Raw genomic sequence first — 17,445 nt, 5'->3', positions numbered from 1 at the left:
TTGGCACACCAAATACTTGCTGGAATTTGGCTGCTATCTGTTCTAAATCGATCGGCAGAAATGGGTTTGAAATAAATGCAGCAATATCTTTCATGACGTTTAACTCCCCAAAATGCCGATCGAACTCTATTGCCAGTTTGTCTAGGTGAGCACAGTACAGCTCAGGGCGAAAAGCAATTTTTTCCGTGATGGCCTGTAACATTTTTTCCAAGTTGGGAAAATATGTCAGCCTCCCATTCTTTAAATTTGAAATCCAAACACCGAGCTTGGCCTTAAACGCATTTACTGCGCTTATCATGTGGGTTAGGTGACGATCTTTTCCCATGTTAAGTGCATTTAATTTAGCCGTTAGGTCTGTCAGAAACCTTAAATCCAGTAGCCACGCATCATCTGACAGTTCCTCGTTTTTTGTCAACAGGAAAGCCTTTACCTCAGGCAGCAATTCAACAATTTGTTGCAGCACTTTGCCGCCACTCAACCATCGAACATCAGCATGAAGAATTATGTCTCCGTAAGCGGCATCGAGCTCATCCAATAACGCCTTGATTAAGCGGTGCTGAAGTGCTTTTGCTCGAATCAAGTTTATCAGTTTGACCACCACTGTCATTACATGAGAAAAGTCCACGACCTTCCCAGCCAGGGCCTGCTGATGAATCACACAGTGATAATCCAGGAAGCTGGGAAAATCGGGGTCATTACGGCACAGTGCTATAAAACCAATGCGCACACCGCTCATTGCTGGGGCCCCATCAGTAGTAATTGCCACCAGTTTATGAATGGGGATGTAATTTTCACGGACATATTTTTTAAACTCATTGTAAATATCCTCACCTCTCATTCTCTCCTTTAATTGCAAAAGAGTGAGGAAGTCCTTCTTTGTTGTAAAATCCTGGAAAGCCATTCTGACAAATACAACAAGCTGAGCTGTTTGCATTACATCCAGGGATTCATCGAATTGTAGTCAAAAATATTCACAGTGACAAGTCCTTCAACACTTATCGATCCACGTCCTCTGACAGTGACTCTACCCTCCTTGTCACTGTTGCAGGGCCAAGCGGTATATTACGTATTGTGGTTGTGATGCCGTTTTTGTTTTTAAAGTCATTAATAACAGTCTCTGGTAATGACCATTGCTTCCTTGAATAAATCGCCATCTGTAAAAGGCTTCTTGTGTTTAGCCAAAAGGTGACTTACACGAAATGATGCTTCAATAGCAGCAAACAACAGGAATGCTGGAAATTCAAGCAACACACATCAAAGTTGCTGGTGAACGCAGCAGGCCGGGCAGCATCTCTAGGAAGAGGGACAGTCGACGTTTCAGGCCGAGACCCTTTGTCAGGACTAACTGAAGGAAGAGTTAGTAAGAGATTTGAAAGTGGGAGGGGGAGGGGGAGATCCAAAATGATAGGAGAAGACAGGAGGGGGAGGGATGGAGCCAACAGCTGGACAGGTGATTGGCAAAGGGGATATGAGATATGACTATACCCTTTGCCCATCCTCTGGGTTCCCCCCCCCTTGTCTTTCTCCCCGGACCTCCTGTCCCATGATCCTCTCATATCCCCTTTGCCTGTCCAGCTCTTGGCTCCATCCCTCCCCCTCCTGTCTTCTTCTATGATTTTGGATCTCCCCCTCCCACTTTCAAATCTCTTACTAACTCTTCCTTCAGTTACTCCTGACGAAGGGTCTCGGCCCGAAACGTCGACTGTACCCCTTCCTAGAGATGCTGCCTGGCCCGCTGTGTTCACCAGCAACTTTGATGTGTGTTGCTTCAATAGCAGCCATATTTTGAGCAGCATATTTTGTGAAAAACCGATTGCTGGGCCTTCAACCCCGATTTCAGCTCCTCAGCTTTCCTGGCACAAATTCCGCTCTTTGGGGGTAGGTGTCTTTAAATTTCTGGTGGCTGGTGTTGTGGTGCCACTCCAGATTCCCTCTTTTAGTCAGTGCTTGTGTTTGGTGGCACAACATACATACACACTTGTCTTTCACCAAGGTAAATAGAAATTCCTCTTCCCATTCTGGATGGAATTTGTACTCTTTCACCTTCTTTCATGAGGCCTCCACCATACTATCAGGATATCACGAGCGAGTGCCGTATATTGATGTTTGCGAGTCTGTACTCTTATCTAATCTAATTGGCCATTTTGATGCAGCACAAGCAATGCTGAAACCGCGGTGCATGGTGGGGGAGCTATACACACATGCACACTGGGCAGAAAGAATGGAACTAAAACCCTGCAACCTGGAAACAATCTCTCTTTACAAACAGCTTTCAGTAGTGGGAGTATTGCTATATTACCATTATCCTAATTAGTATTACTTATTTTTATAATGCTCACATTACAACAGTATTTGTGCATTTATTTTTCTTTTTTTTCGGGATCTACTGGGAAAGTCTCAAAGATCGACCGGTTGGCGACCACTAATTTAGACTGTATTTACCACCTACTCTTGTCCATCTTCATTGTTACCTGAATTTTTAAAAAAGTGGCACAATTTACCATGCACATAGCCAAGCTGATTATTCCTTATTGTTGGTAGATCTTTATTCTCACAAATTCTTCTAATAATATTCCTACCATTGTTGGTAAGTTCCCTCACTTTTTTTTTACAACCCTTCTTAAGTAGGAGCAGAACACTAGTCAGCCTCCAGCCTTCCAGTATCTCATTCATGGCTAAAGGTGATGCAAAGATCTCTGCAATTTCTTTCCTAGCCTCCCAGGGTCCTAGGATGTAGTTGAAAAGGCCCCATGGATTTATCCACCTTAATATGCCTTAAGACTTAGTGTATCTCCTCTATCTTCATTTAGATACAGTCCAATACATCACTAGTCATTCCCTTAATTCCCTAAGCTTCCATGACCTCTACAATGAGATACGATCCATAAAAGAATTGTCATTATACAGAAGCAAGCTATTTGAACTGTTTTAGCAAAGGAAACTTAATGGGTTTCGATGAATGTCAGGGGTATGTTATATCCTTCAGTTCCGATGAAAGCTTTTGACTGTAATTCCTTCTTTTTCAGCCCTGCATTTTTCCCACCCACCTGGCTTCACCTATCCCTTTCCAGCTGGCCTCCTTTATATTCTGGCATCTCCCTCCTTCTTTCTCAGTCTCGAAGAAGGGTCTCGGCCTAAGCTTTGACTGTTCAAAGTTGCTGGTGAACGCAGCAGGCCAGGCAGCACCTCTAGTTAGAGGTACAGTCGACGTTTCGGGCCGAGACCCTTCGTCAGGACTCGGCCCGAAACGTCTACTGTACCTCTTCCTAGAGATGCTGCCTGGCCTGCTGCGTTCACCAGCAACTTTCATGTGTGTTGCTTGAAATTCCAGCATCTGCAGAATTCCTGTTGTTTGCGTCTTTGACTGTTCATTCATTTTTTATAGATGCTGCCTGACCTGCTGAGTTCAAAATGCAAACTTGCATTTTATGCGTGCTGGTTTGGATTACAGTCTTCCTCGTGTAAACATTACTTCTCTATGGATGTTACCGATATGCCGAACATTTCCAACTTTATCAGTGGCTATCTCACTCTTCCGCCCAACGTTGTATTTCTATGAACTGAGAATGCTGACAATTCCCGTAAGAAACTGCAAATACAGTAAAAGTTAAAAAAAACACTTTTCTGATTTACTTTACAGCAAATTTGGTACCCTAAACGATAGGCCAAACGATGAAGGGAAAGATATGATCGCATTCACCCCACGTCTACACTCCGAAGCTCAACCTCCTCTGATCAGTCTGCGCATGCTTCCGCTTGACCCGATCACATGACCAGTGACCTCCGACTCTGCACGCACGCGCAGTATGTTGGAGTATGTAGGCCGGAGCGTCGGTTACCATTTTACAAGTACACATCGGAATAACGGTGTGTAGGGTCGAGATTGAATTAAAGCGGGCTGGTACTTGTCCGTAGGCATGGATTTGGAGGATGAGTACTTCCCAGATGGAGAGGGTAAGAGTTATGTGGGCGTGGGGTCTATATCATTGGGAGCTGGGCCACAGGAGAATGCGGAACCATAGGTTCAGCCCTCCTGTGCTTGTTTCTGAGTCGTCTGCTCTGAGATCCCCGCAGTCACAAGTTATATTGGCGTGACGGTTGACATCACTTATCAGCAATGAAGACACATTGGAGTGCAGGTGCTGGTATTTGAAACAACACACAAACTGCCAGAGGAGCTCGGTCCTAAACGTTGACCATGCCTTTGCCTCTACAGATGCCACTTAACCTGTTCAGTTCCCCGAGTAGTTTGTTTGCATTTTGTTTCAATCATTCGTAGTGTGCATTTTTAACATTACAACTCACTCATAACTGAAATTAGTCAAGGCATATTAAATGAATATCAGGACAAATGATTGGAAGCATGACTTGAGTACCTAGGTTTAAGATCAGTCAAAAAAGGAAGATATTCAGGGAATGCATTGTAAATCATGATGTTCAGACTACTGAAAGGATGGATGTCTGTTGATTGAAAAGTGATAGAAGAATATGTAAATTCAGAACAGGGCATTTGTGAAACTACATTGGGGATGATGTGTATAGTGTTGCATTCTTGTTTAAAGGTGATATATTAATACATGGGAATCAGTTGTGTGTTGAGGTAGGTGAAGTTACCCATGTTGGTTCAGGAACCTGGTGATTGAAGAGTAATAATTATTCCTGAACCTGGTGGTGTGGGAAATAAGGTCTCCTGTGCCTCCTTCCTGATGGCAGCAGTGAGAATAGAGTATGTCGGGGGCCCTTGATGAATGCTGCTTTCTTAGAAACATAGAAAACCTACAGCACAATACAGGCCCTTCAGCCCTCAAAGTTGTGCCGAACATGTCCCTACCTTAGAAATTACTAGGCTTACCTCTGGCCCTCTTCTTGTGGTAGCACTCCTTGTAGGTGGGAAGGGCCTTTCCTGTGATGGACTGGGCTCTATACACCACTTTTATTTGCAGTTTTTTCCATTCCTGGGCATTGGTGTTTCCAAATGGGGTAACCAGTCAGGAGACTGTCCACTGTGCAGCTCCAATAAAGGCCAAAAATCAGGCCTTTGGTGTTGCTGATGTTGAGTGAGAGGTTGTTCTGGTACCATTAAACCAGAATTTCAGTCTCCCTCCTATGTGTCATTTGTCACCATCTTTGATTTGGCCTGTGACAGTGGTGCCATCAGTGAATTAAATAAGGCATTGGAGCTGTAGCCTCACAGTCATAAGTGTAAATCGAGTAGAATGGGGAACAAGTACGCAGCGTTGTGATGCACCTATGTTGATGGCGATTGTGGTGGAGGTGTTGGTGCTAATCCATACTCACTGGGATTTGCAAGTGAGAAAATCAAGGATCCAGTTGCACAAGGAGGTATCGAGGCCTAGATCTTGGTGCTTATTGATTTGTGTTGAGGGGATAATAGTATTGAGTTAAGGTGAAATGCCACAACTTGAGGTCGAGAGTTATGATAAAACTAACTGTTAGGAGATTGTTCAATAGCTTTATTGCAGTGGAATAGGGCTGATCTTGATCCTGGTAGTACATACTTTCTGTCCATTGGTGGGAGAAGAAAGAATGACCAGGTTGGTTGAATATGTTGGCTGCTTTCCTGAGGTATTGAAAAATATAGACAGTCCATGAAGGGGAGTTTGGTTTCCACGAGGTGTTGAGTTGTGTTCCTGGCTCTTTGTAGTTTCAAGTTCAAGTTCAGTCTATTGTCATTCAACCGTACAAACATTCACAGCTAAATGAAATATTGTTCCTTTGGGGCCAGGGTGCAAAACATAATTACATTACAGCACAATATAGTCACAAAATATTAGCCCAGGTCCCTGATTGACATGGCCTAAAGATTGATGGTGCTTAGGATGTCCTGGAGCTGGGTTTCTGTAAGAATAAGCACACAGCAGTTCATCTCACACTGGGTCAGCTACAGATGAAAGTAATTAAGTTTGTTTTCCAGAGAATGAACATTGGAGAGTAGAATTGACAGGAGATTTCTTGAGGACTTCTGTAGTTTCTTGCAGTCTCAGGCAGAGCAAGTCCAATACCAAGCTGATAACCAACCAATGCCCACTTCAATGTAAAAGCAATTGTAAAGCTACTTGTATGGTACTGTTCAAAGATGAGTACAGGATTTTTGTTTTGTCCTGACCACCTGATTACTGTTTGCTAGATCTTTCCTTTATCCAAATTGGCTACTATGTTTTTTTTTAACCTTACTTTAGAAAAGTATGTAATTGGCACTCAGGTGTTTTAGGATGTGCTAAATTCTTGAAAGTTTCATGTAAATACTTTTTTTTGTCTAACTTTTCCTGCTTAAAAAATGCCTTGTGAGTCTAATTATTAGTTGGGTTTGAATTGAAGTACCCTCCCCTGTGAGGGAGCCTTGCTTTTTAGCTTCTTTAGTTGATAATCAGTCTGTTTTATAAGCTTGGATATACTAATAAACTCAGCCACAGTTTGAGTTTTCTATCAATTAATGACTTTTCTACTTAGATCTTGAATCAAAAACTCTATTTCTTAATTAAAAAATCTGACAAGTTCTTCTCTGAATCCTTACTGATATTGTGGAGATAACTAGATAATCCTGTAAAATTGGCCACCCAGCTTCTTTAAGTCATGGAATTTTCTTAAACAGATGAAAATTGTTCTTGGTGGACTCAAAGATTCTAGTGTAGATTAAAATCATTAAAAAAGCGCTGGTTGCTTTTACAGGAGTTATGCTGGAAATGTAGATAAGACTGGTAGGGTGATGTCACACAGTTCTGTTCACCACGTAAGAAATACGTAGTTCTCTTGGCAAGGCTGGTTTACAAGTACCAGGGTTGGAAAATTCTGCCAGTTGGAAGAGATTGGTTAAGCCAAAGTTGATATCCTTGTAAAAGTGGTGGGTGGGGAGAGGCTTAATTGTATGTAGAAGATCTTGAGATGTCTAGATAAAAGGACCTTTTATTAGTGTAGATAAAATGACCTTTTCCTTGATAAAAGAGCCTAAACTAGAGAACATACATTTAAATTATGAAAGAGTAAGAAGAGAGATGTGGAAAACACTTGATGACAATCCGGCTGTAGATGTGGTCAGCTCCCTGGGTTTAATTCTGACCTCCAGTGCTGTCTTTGTGGAATTTACACATTCTCCCCGTGACCTGGGTGCCCAGGTTTCCTCTACATTCTAAAGTTCTATTGGTTGTTAGTTGAATTGTAAATGGTGAATTACCCCTAGTGGCATAATGCATAGGAGGCCATTTGGCCCATTGAGTGATTCACCATTTTATGGCTGATTTATTTTCCCTCTCAACTCCATTCTCTTGCCTTCTTCTTGAAACCTTTGACATCCTTGCTAATCAAGAACTTATTGACCTCTGTTTTAAATATACCCAATGACTTACCTCCACAGCTGTCTATGCCAATGAATTCCATAAATTCACCAACCTCTGACTAAAGAAATTCCTCCTCATCTCTATTCAAATGGGTACCCTTTTATTCTGAAACTGTGCTGTACGGTGCTAGTCTTTCCCACTACTGGAAACATCCTCTCCCCATCCATTGTATCCAGGCCCTTCAATAGTCAGTAGGTTTCAGTGAGAACCCCTCTCATCCTTCAGAATTCTTTAGTACAGAACTAGAGCCATCAAACATTCTTCATGGGTTAACCCTTACAACCCTAGGATCATTCTTGTAGACCTCTTGTGGGCCCTGTCTAGTGCCAGCACATCCTTTCTTAGACATGGAGCCTAAAACTGCTCACAGTACTCCAAATGTGTTCTGGCCAATGTCATATAAGGATAAGCTTTATAAGAATTATATCAGTGCTTTTATATCCTCATCCTCTTGAAATGAATGCTAACATTTATTTGCCTTCCATACTGTTGATTTAGTTTGTAAGTTAACCCTTAGGAAATCTTGCACAGGAACTGCTCAGTTCCTCCAGCATTTTCTGTGTGTTGTGTGGGTTTACAGCATCTGCAAATATTCCTTTGTGTTAGGATTTCCAAGTTCCTTTTCGCCTCTGATTTCTGAATGCTTTCCCCATTTAGAAAATAGTCTATTGCTGTTATTCCTTCTACCAGAGTGTATGAATATATGGTTCCCTATGTTGTATTCCATCTGCCACTTTGCCTCTGCTAATCTGTCCAGGTCCTTCTGCAGACTCCCTGCTTTCACAGCACGACCTGCCCCTTCACCTATCTTTGTATCATGTGTAAACTGGGCAACAAAGCTATGAACTTCGTCATCTAGATCACTAGCATATAATATGAAAAGTACTGGACCCCACAAAGACCTCTGGGCAAAACTAGTAGTTACTGGCAACCAACAAGAAAAGGCCACCTTTTTTCCCCACTGCCTGTCACCCAATGCTAGCAGCTTTCCTGTAATACCCTTGTTTAGCAGTCTCATTTACCTTATCTTAGTTACCCCTCGAACATGACCCCACTAAGGAGCACCTGACCATTGTCTCCTGCACCATCACCGATCTTATCAGCTCTGGGGAGCTCCCATCCACTGCCACCAACCTCGTAGTTCCCACACCCCGCACTTCCCGTTTCTACCTCCTACCCAAGATCCACAAACCTGCCTGTCCAGGTAGACCCATTGTTTCAGCTTACTCCTGCCCCACCGAACTCGTTTCTGCATGCTTCGACACAGTTTTATCCCCCCTTGTTCAATCCCTTCCCACCTATGTTCGTGACACTTTTCATGCTCTGGATTTTTTCAATGATTTCAAGTTCCCTGGCCTCCATCATCTTACTTTCACCACGGATGTCCAGTCCCTATATACCTCCACCCCCCACCAGGAAGGTCTCAAAGCTCTCCGCTTCTTTTTGGATTCCAGACCCAACCAGTTCCCCTCTACCACCACTCTGCTCCGTCTAGTGGAATTAGTCCTTACTCTTAATAATTTCTCCTTTGGCTCCTCCCACTTCCTTCAAGGTGTTGCCATGGGCACCTGTATGCGTCCCAGCTATGCCTGTCTTTTTGTTGACTATGTGGAACAGTCCATGTTCCAAGCCTATACTGGTATCCGTACCCCACTTTTCCTTCACTACATCAACGACTGCATTGGTGCTGCTTCCTGCACGCATGCTGAGCTCGTTGACTTCGTCAACTTTGCCTCCAATTTCCACCCTGCCCTCAAATTTTACTTGGTCCATTTCCGACACCTCCCTCCCCTTCCTTGATCTCTCTGTCTCTTTCTCTGGAGACAGCCTATCTACTGATGTCTACTATAAGCCCACGGACTTTCACAACTACCTGGACTATTCCTCTTCCCACCCTGTCTCTTGTAAAATTACCATCCCCTTCTCTCAATTCCTCCGTCTCCACCGCGTCTGCTGTCAGAATGAGGCTTTTCATTCCAGGACGAAGGAGATGTCCTTTTTTTAAAGAAAGGGGCTTTCCTTCCTCCACCATCAACTCTGCCCTCAAACATATCTCTCCCATTTCATGCACATCTGCTCTCACCCCACTAAGGATAGGGTCCCTCTTGTCCTCACCTCCCACCCCACCAGCCTCCGTGTCCAACATATAATTCTCCATAACTTCCGCCATCTCCAGCGGGATCCCACCACCAAGCACATCTTTCCCTACCCGCCCCCCTTCTGCTTTCCGCAGGGATCACTCCCTACGCGACTCCTTTGTCCATTTATTCTCCCCCCCCAAATCCCTTCCCACCGATCTCCCTCCTGTCACTTATCCTTGTAAGCGGAACAAGTGCTACACATGCCCTTACACTTCCTCCCTTACCACCATTCAGGGCCCCAAACAGTCCTTCCAGGTGAGGCAACACTTTACCTGTGAGTCGGCTGAGATGATATACTGTGTCCGGTGCTCCCAGTGTGGCCTTCTATATATTGGCGAGACCCGACGCAGACTGGGAGACCGCTTCACTGAACGCCTATGCTCTGTCCGCCAGAGAAAGCAGGATCTCCCAGTGGCCACACATTTTAATTCCATATCCCATTCCCATTCTGATATGTCTATCCACGGCCTCCTCTACTGTAAAGATGAAGCCACACTCAGGTTGGAGGAACAACACCTTGTATTCCGTCTGGGTAGCCTCCAACCTGATGGCATGAATGTTGATTTCTCTAACTTCCGTTAATGCCCCCCTTCCCCTTCTTACCCCATCCCTAATTTATTTTTTTATTTGTTTTTTTCTCTCTTTCCCTCTCACAATTACTCCTTGCCTGTTCTCCATCTTCCTCTGGTGCTCCCCTCCCCCTTTCTTTCTTCCTAGGCCTTCCGTCCCATGATACTCTCCCTTCTCCAGCCTTGTATCCCTTTTGCCAATCAACTTCCCAGTTCTTGGCTTCATCCCTCCCCCTCCTGTCTTCTCCTATCATTTTGGATCTCCCCCTCCCCCTCCCACTTTCAAATCTCTTACTATCTCTTTTTTTCTGTTAGCCCTGATGAAGAGTCTCGACCCGAAACGTCGACTGTACCTCTTCCTAGAGATGCTGCCTGGCCTGCTGGCGTTCCACCAGCATTTTGTGTGTGTTGCTTGAATTTCCAGTATCTGCAGATTTTCTTGTGTTAGCAGTCTCATGTGTGTGTCACCTTATCAAAGGCTTTCTGAAAATCCCAGTAAACATCAACCGACTCTCCTTTATTTAACCTGCCTGTTATTTCCTTAAAGAATTCCAACAAATTTGTTCGGCAAGATTTCCCCAACACGAAACCATGCTGACTTTGCCCTATTTTATCATGTGTTTTCAAGTATCTCAAAACTTTATTCTAAGTAGTAGACTCTAACCGTTGCTAACCACTGAAGTCAGGCTAACTGGTCTACAACTTCTGCCTCCATCCCTTAAAAGAGTGGAGTGACATTTAGCAATTTTGCATTCCTCTGGAACAAATCCTGACTATTATAGTGATTTTTAGAAAGATCTCTGCTAATGCCTCCACAATCTCTTCAGATATTCTTTCAGAACCTTAAGATGTAGTCCATTCAGTCCAAGTGACTTATCTTCACATTTCAGCTTCCCCAGCACCTTCTCCTTAGTAACAGTAACTGCACTCACTTCTCCACCTGATTCTCTGGAATATCTGGCACTTTTTCTGGTGTCTTCCATGGTGTGGTCTCTTGCAATATATTCAGTTTTCCTGTTGTTTCTCAGTTTTCCCCGAATTCTACTTCAGTGTCATTTTCCAGTTCGTTCTCTCTCTCTCGCTCTCTCGCTCTCTCTCTCTCTCTCTCAAAAAGATACTTCTGGTATCCTTTATATTATTGGCCAGCTTACTTTCATATTTCATCCTTTCTCCCTTTTTGCTTTATTTTAGTTTCCTTCTGTTGTTTTTTAAAAGCTTCCCAATCCTTTAGCTTCCTGTTCAGTTTTGAAATGTTGTGTGTCTTCTCTTGCTTTTATGCTGTCTTTGCCTTCCCTTGTTGGCCACTTTTTCCTTTTACTCTATTTAGAATGCTGCTACTGCTGCTTGTTTGGGATGAAATAATTCTACATCTTCTGAATTACTCCCTCAAACTCCTGCTATTGCTGCTCCACTATTTTTGCTGGGACCCCCCTTGCAATCAACTTTGGTCGGCTGATCGCCCTTGTCTCTGTAGTTAGCTTTGCTTTACTATACTAATATAACCATTGTTAGCCACTTCCTCTGAAATTGCAGGGTGAATTCTATCCTATTATGATCTCTGTCTCTTAAAGGTTTCTTTACCTTAAGCCCCCTGATCAAAGCTGTTTCATAGAAACATAGAAAATAGGTGCAGGAGTAGGCCATTCGGCCCTTCGAGCCTGCACCGCCATTTATTATGATCATGGCTGATCATCCAACTCAGAACCCCGCCCCAGCCTTCCCTCCATACCCCCTGACCCCCGTAGCCACAAGGGCCATATCTAACTCCCTCTTAAATATAGCCAATGAACTGGCCTCAACTGTTTCCTGTGGCAGAGAATTCCACAGATTCACCACTCTCTGTGTGAAGAAGTTTTTCCTAATCTCGGTCCTAAAAGGCTTCCCCTCTATCCTCAAACTGTGGCCCCTCGTTCTGGACTTCCCCAACATCGGGAACAATCTTCCTGCATCTAGCCTGTCCAATCCCTTTAGGATCTTATACGTTTCAATCAGATCCCCCCTCAATCTTCTAAATTCCAACGAGTACAAGCCCAGTTCATCCAGTCTTTCTTCATATGAAAGTCCTGCCATCCCAGGAATCAATCTGGTGAACCTTCTTTGTACTCCCTCTAAGGCAAGGATGTCTTTCCTCAGATTAGGGGACCAAAACTGCACACAATGCTCCAGGTGTGGTCTCACTAAGGCCTTGTACAACTGCAGTAGTACCTCCCTGCTCCTGTACTCGAATCCTCTCGCTATAAATGCCAGCATACCATTTGCCTTTTTCACCGCCTGCTGTACCTGCATGCCCACTTTCAATGACTGGTGTATAATGACACCCAGGTCTTGTTGCACCTCCCCTTTTCCTAATTGGCCACCATTCAGATAATAATCTGTTTTCCTATTTTTGCCACCAAAGTGGATAACTTCACATTTATCCACATTAAATTGCATCTGCCATGAATTTGCCCACTCACCCAACCTATCCAAGTCACCCTGCATCCTCTTAGCATCCTCCTCACTGCTAACACTGCCACCCAGCTTCGTGTCATCCGCAGACTTGGAGATGCTGCATTTAATTCCCTCATCCAAGTCATTAATGTATATTGTAAACAACTGGGGTCCCAGCACTGAGCCTTGCGGTACCCCACTAGTCACCGCCTGCCATTCTGAAAAGGTCCTGTTTATTCCCACTCTTTGCTTCCTGTCTGCTAACCAATTCTCCACCCACACCAATACCTTACCCCCAATACCGTGTGCTTTAAGTTTGCACACTAATCTCCTGTGTGGGACCTTGTCAAAAGCCTTTTGAAAGTCCAAATATACCACATCCACTGGTTCTCCCCTATCCACTCTACTAGTTAGATCCTCAAAAAATTCTATGAGATTCGTCAGACATGATTTTCCTTTCACAAATCCATGCTGACTTTGTCCGATCATTTCACCGCTTCCCAAATGTGCTGTTATCACATCCTTGATAACTGACTCCAGCAGTTTCCCCACCACCGACGTTAGGCTAACCGGTCTATAATTCCCTGGTTTCTCTCTTCCTCCTTTTTTAAAAAGTGGAGTTACATTAGCCACCCTCCAATCCTCAGGAACTAGTCCAGAATCTAACGAGTTTTGAAAAATTATCACTAATGCATCCACTATTTCTTGGGCTACTTCCTTAAGCGCTCTAGGATGCAGACCATCTGGCCCTGGGGATTTATTTGCCTTCAATCCCTTCAATTTACCTAACACCACTTCCCTACTAACATGTATTTCGCTCAGTTCCTCCATCTCACTGGACCCTCTGTCCCCTACTATTTCCGGAAGATTATTTATGTCCTCCTTAGTGAAGACAGAACCAAAGTAATTATTCAATTGGTCTGCCATGTCCTTGCTCCCCATAATCAATTCACCTGTTTCTGTCTGCAGGGGACCTACATTTGTCTTTACCAGTCTTTTCCTTTTTACATAACTATAAAAGCTTTTACAGTCCGTTTTTATGTTCCCTGCCAGTTTTCTCTCATAATCTTTTTTCCCCTTCCTAATTAAGCCCTTTGTCCTCCTCTGCTGAACTCTGAATTTCTCCCAGTCCTCAGGTGAGCCCCTTTCTCTGGCTAATTTGTATGCTTCTTCTTTGGAATTGATACTATCCCTAATTTCTCTTGTCAGCCACGGGTGCACTACCTTCCTTGATTTATTCTTTTGCCAAACTGGGATGAACAATTGTTGTAGTTCATCCATGCAACCTTTAAATGCTTGCCATTGCATATCCACCGTCAATCCTTTAAGTGTCATTTGCCAGTCTATCTTAGCTAATTCACGTCTCATACCTTCAAAGTTACCCCTCTTTAAGTTCAGAACCTTTGTTTCTGAATTAACTATGTTACTCTCCATCTTAATGAAGAATTCCACCATATTATGGTCACTCTTACCCAAGGGGCCTCTCACGACAAGATCGCTAATTAACCCTTCCTCATTGCTCAAAACCCAGTCCAGAATAGCCTGCTCTGTAGTTGGTTCCTCGACATGTTGGTTCAAAAAACCATCCCGCATACATTCCAAGAAATCCTCTTCCTCAGCACCTTTACCAATTTGGTTCACCCAATCTACATGTAGATTGAAGTCACCCATTATAACTGCTGTTCCTTTATTGCACACATTTCTAATTTCCTGTTTAATACCATCTCCGACCTCACTACTACTGTTAGGTGGCCTGTACACAACTCCCACCAGCGTCTTCTGCCCCTTAGTGTTACGCAGCTCTACCCATATCGATTCCACATCTTCCCGGCTTATGTCCTTCCTTTCTATTGCGTCAATCTCTTCTTTAACCAGCAACGCCACCCCACCTCCGCTTCCTTCATGTCTATCCCTCCTGAATATTGAATATCCCTGAACGTTGAGCTCCCATCCCTGGTCACCCTGGAGCCATGTCTCTGTGATCCCAACTATATCATAATCATTACACATTACCAAATCCAGAATTGTTTTTTACCTCGTGGGCATGACCCAAGCTGCCCTAAAAAGTCATCTTGTACTTATTCTATAAATTCTTTCTCTTGCAGTCAAGTACCAACCTGATTTTCCCAGTGTACCTACATGTTGAAGTCTCCCATAACCACTGGAACAATGCCTTATTTACGTGCCTTTTCTTTCTCCTTTTGTAAGTTGTATCTCACATCCTGGCTACTATTCAAAGTTCAAAGTGTATTTGCAAGAAAAAGTTTGTGAACCCTTTGCAATTACCTGGTTTTCTACATTAATTACTTATAAAATGTGGTCTGATCTGTCACATTAATAGACAAACTCAATCTGCACAAACAATTGTACTTCTCAACAATACTGAGTATGCCATTTAAACAATCAGTTTAGTTTCAAAAGCCATATGTGAACCTCTAGGGTAAAGCCTTCTACAAATCAGGTGCTCCAATCAATGAGATGAGATGAAAGTGTGGGGTGTAGAGGTGCTCTTGCCCTATAAAAAGGACCCACAGAGCCAGGTTACTGACAAGTGCCTGCTCTTCTCAATAAAGATCTGTTTATGTGCACCATGCCTCGATCAAAACAACTTTCAGAGAACCTTAGGAGAAGCATTGTAGAGATGTATGAAGCTGGAAGAGGCTATAGAAGCATTTCTAAGGACCTGAGTGTTCATCATTCCACAGTAAGAGAAATTGTCTACAAATGGAGGAAATGGAGTGCTATTGCTACTGAGAGTGGGCATCCTGTAAAGATCACACCAAGAGCATAATGTGTAATATTGAACGAGGTGAAGAAGAACCCAAGGGTAATAGCAAGAGACCCACTGAAGTCTCTGTTCGTGTGTCTACTATAAGAAAAACACTGAAAAAGAATGGTGTTCATGGAAGGAAACCACTGCTCTCCAAGAAAAATTGCTACACTTCTCAAGTTTTCAAAAGACCACCTGGATGTACCACAATACTTCTGGGGCAATGTTCTATGGACAGATGAGACAAAAGTTGGACTTTTTGACAGAAATGCACACTGCTGTGTTTGGAGGGAAAAGGGCACTGCACTCCAATGCCAAAAACTCATCCCAACTGTGAAGCAGGGTGGAAGGAGCATAAAGAGTTGGGGCTGCTTTGCTACCACAGGGCCTGGACAGCTTACAATCATCAAGGGAGCAATGAATTCAAAATTGTATCAGGATATTTTTACAGGATAATGTCAGGGTAGTGGTCCGTCACCTGAAGCTTAATAGAATTTGGGTGATGCTACAAGACAGTGATCTGAGACATGAATAAATCAACAGACTAGTTTAATAGGAAGAAATTGCAAGTTTTGCAATGGCCCCAGAGTCTGGACTTTAACCCAATTGAGATGCTGTGGCATGATCTGAAGAGGGCTGTTCATGCAAGGTGTCCCAGGGATATTGATGAACTGAAACAGATTTATATGGGAGAATGGTCTAAAATTCCCCCGCTGTTGTGCAAGTCTGATCAGCAGCTACAAGAAACGTTTGGTGGTGGTTATTGCTGCTAAAGGAGGCTTTACCAGTCAATAAATAGTAGGGTCACATACTTTTTCCAGCCTGGATTGTGAATGTGTTCAATAAAGACATGAAAAGTATAATTGCTTATGTGTTAATAGTTTAGGTAGATTGTGTCTATTATTGTGACTTAATGAAGACCAGAACACATTTTATGAGTAATTAGTGCAGAAAACCAGTTCGGAGACATTTTTCTTGTAAATAAGTTAAATTTAATAACTAGTGCAAAATAAAAATAAAAAATTAGCGAGTTAGTGAACAATGTCCATTCAGAAATCAGATGGCAGAGGGAAAGAAGCTGTTCCTGAATCATTGAATGTGTGTCTTCAGGCTCCTGTACCTCCTTCCTGATGGTAGTAATGAGAACAGAGCCAGCACAGAGATGAGCAAATCCTGTGGAGCAGTGAGCCCAACCAGACCGGCCCTCACCTCCAACCCTGACAACCCGACCATTTCAATCTGGCCTGGCGTATGAGTTGTCCAAACCTCATGGTGTTCCTTGCTCTCTGCCACTTTGATATGCCCTTGGACTCTGCTGCCTTGATATGGGCAGTGGGCTTCCATGTAAATCCCATCAGGATCTTTTTATACTTGCAGTTTCTTAACTCTTACCGCAAGGATTCTTCATCTTCTAATCTTCCTGCTAAGGATTTAATTTCAAATTTTACCAAAGAGCCACCCCATTCCCCTTTGCCAGTCTGCTGACTCTCTCAAGTGGAGGTGGGTGGTATCATAGGGGAGAGTGGATGTTAGGAAGAATAGGTTGCATCGAAGAGAGTAGAGGAAAGGGATTGATCCAAGAACTGGGATAGATCGAATGGTTTCTTTCTGTCTCTTACAGGATATGGGTAGTAGGGATATGAAATCCACTATCTGAAGCTATAGTAGCGGCCAAAACGCTTATCATTTTTAAATCGGTACATGGCTGTCTATCTGAAAAGCTGTGACAAGCAATTTATACGCATTGGGCTGATAAATGAGATGAGATTGTGTAGCTCTTCTTTGTTTGGCACAGACACTACTGAATGGTAAATTTCCTATGATTTATTTGATTCTAATCCTGCTAGAGTATTGATTTAACTTTGATCATCCACTTTGAGAAAAGGGATGGTGCTAAAAAAGCTGAGAGGGAATTTGATGGAAATGCACAAGAGTGAGACAGGTAAATAGAGGGTAACTGTATCCATTAGTTATCCAACTGCATTCTTTAGATGATTCAGAATTCAAGGAAAAAATATTTGCACGCAGTGACTATAATCTAGAACTTGTGCAAGAGTGGTGGAAACAGTAAATCACGATTTTCAAGGGGGAATTAACAATAAAGAGAAATAATTTGCACCAAAAAAGTAGGAAATGTTGAATGGCTGTATCGAGCTCGCACTAACCTAGTGGGCAGATTG

General features: G+C 43.2%; 1 protein-coding gene across 2 annotated transcripts in view; it reads left to right on the top strand.

The window, feature by feature from the left end:
* The first annotated feature begins 3,791 nt into the window (after positions 1-3,791).
* Positions 3,792-17,445, top strand: part of LOC134345424 (protein IWS1 homolog) — a 63,318-nt gene continuing 49,664 nt past the window's right edge. Inside the window, exon 1 of one of the 2 annotated variants that reach the window (XM_063046059.1) lies at positions 3,792-3,954. In XM_063046059.1, the coding sequence (XP_062902129.1) occupies positions 3,918-3,954 (37 nt within the window). In that variant the 5' untranslated portion in view covers positions 3,792-3,917. The remainder of the gene's footprint in view (positions 3,955-17,445) is intronic. The other variant, XM_063046060.1, reaches the window with a different exon arrangement.

Source organism: Mobula hypostoma, chromosome 4, assembly GCF_963921235.1.
Source record: "Mobula hypostoma chromosome 4, sMobHyp1.1, whole genome shotgun sequence".
NCBI lineage: Eukaryota > Metazoa > Chordata > Chondrichthyes > Myliobatiformes > Myliobatidae > Mobula > Mobula hypostoma.
The sequence above is the reverse complement of the archived record's forward strand: the minus strand, read 5'-3'. Positions and strand labels throughout refer to the sequence as shown.